A 1046-nucleotide genomic window follows, 5' to 3' on the forward strand; every position below is an offset into this window, starting at 1 on the left:
GGCCAAGCCAGAGGCCAGGCCTCCCACTGCCCGGCCCCTGTAGGAGGACCCTGCCCACCCAAGGGCCTGGCTACCTCTCTCCCGAGAGCAACTGGCAGGCATCGTTGGCCAGGTCCATCAGCGACTTCTTCATCTCCCGCTGGAGCTCCTCGTAGGTGCCCTGGGCCTCCGCCAGGTAACGCTCCCAGTTCTGGTTGACGGGCAGGTAGGAGACACCCATCTCCAACATGCCAGCCAGAGTCACAGGGTGGGGACACCTTCAGGACAAACACCAGGGCTGCCATAAATGACCACGGGAGGCAAGGCTCTGGCCCAAGCCCTGAGCCGGCCTGGCAATCCTCAACCCAACCACCCACATCAGAGAGACAGGGGTTTAAACCCCAGCTCTCTCCTACTTCCCAGCCATGAGACCCTGCATAAGTGACGTCATCTCTCTGAGCCAAAGTTCCTTCATCTATAAAATAGGGATATCATTCCATCCTCAGGGATAATGTGGGAATGACAGCTCACAAAAATGGAGGTGGCTGCCACATGCTGAGTAATGACCAGGAGCCAGACGCTGCGTTAACAACTCCACACACACAAAGTGTCACACAAGAGCCTCACAACTGGATAGTCAAGTATGCCTGTGTGTGCTTCACAGACAAGACCACCGGGGCTCAGAGAAACCAACTGCCCTGCCCAAGGTCACATGAGCTGGACCGGACAATTAAGATCAGAACCGGGTTTGGCTGAGGCTTCCAATTCTGACCGCATCATCAGACTGACTCACTAGGACACATAACCAAGATGGACGTGAAGCCCTTGGCTCAGGATCTGGGTTCAGAGAGGGCGCTGAGCAGACCATGAAATAAGCACAGCCTGGGACCTCTCCTCTAGGACTCTGTAGACACCCGAGAGCCCAAGGCCCAGGTGGCCACCCCTGGACAGAGCAGCTCCGTGCTCTCAGGCCAGAAAGGCTGAGGGCCCCAGCCTGAGAAAGGCCCAGCAGCACCTGGCTACAATGGGCCCAGGTACCACCGGGAACCCACTGACCCCCAGGGGTG

The 1046-nt window shown here is 57.9% G+C and overlaps 1 protein-coding gene across 1 annotated transcript in view; it reads right to left on the bottom strand.

Moving 5' to 3' along the window:
* The window catches only part of POLG (polymerase (DNA directed), gamma), an 18241-nt gene that overhangs the window by 10764 nt on the left and 6431 nt on the right, over positions 1-1046 (bottom strand). Inside the window, 1 exon segment of the mRNA XM_010841133.1 lies at positions 75-319. Coding sequence (XP_010839435.1) covers positions 75-319 — 245 coding nt within the window.

The sequence above is a fragment of the Bison bison genome, unplaced genomic scaffold (genome assembly GCF_000754665.1).
Source record: "Bison bison bison isolate TAMUID 2011002044 unplaced genomic scaffold, Bison_UMD1.0 scf7180017864155, whole genome shotgun sequence".
NCBI lineage: Eukaryota > Metazoa > Chordata > Mammalia > Artiodactyla > Bovidae > Bison > Bison bison.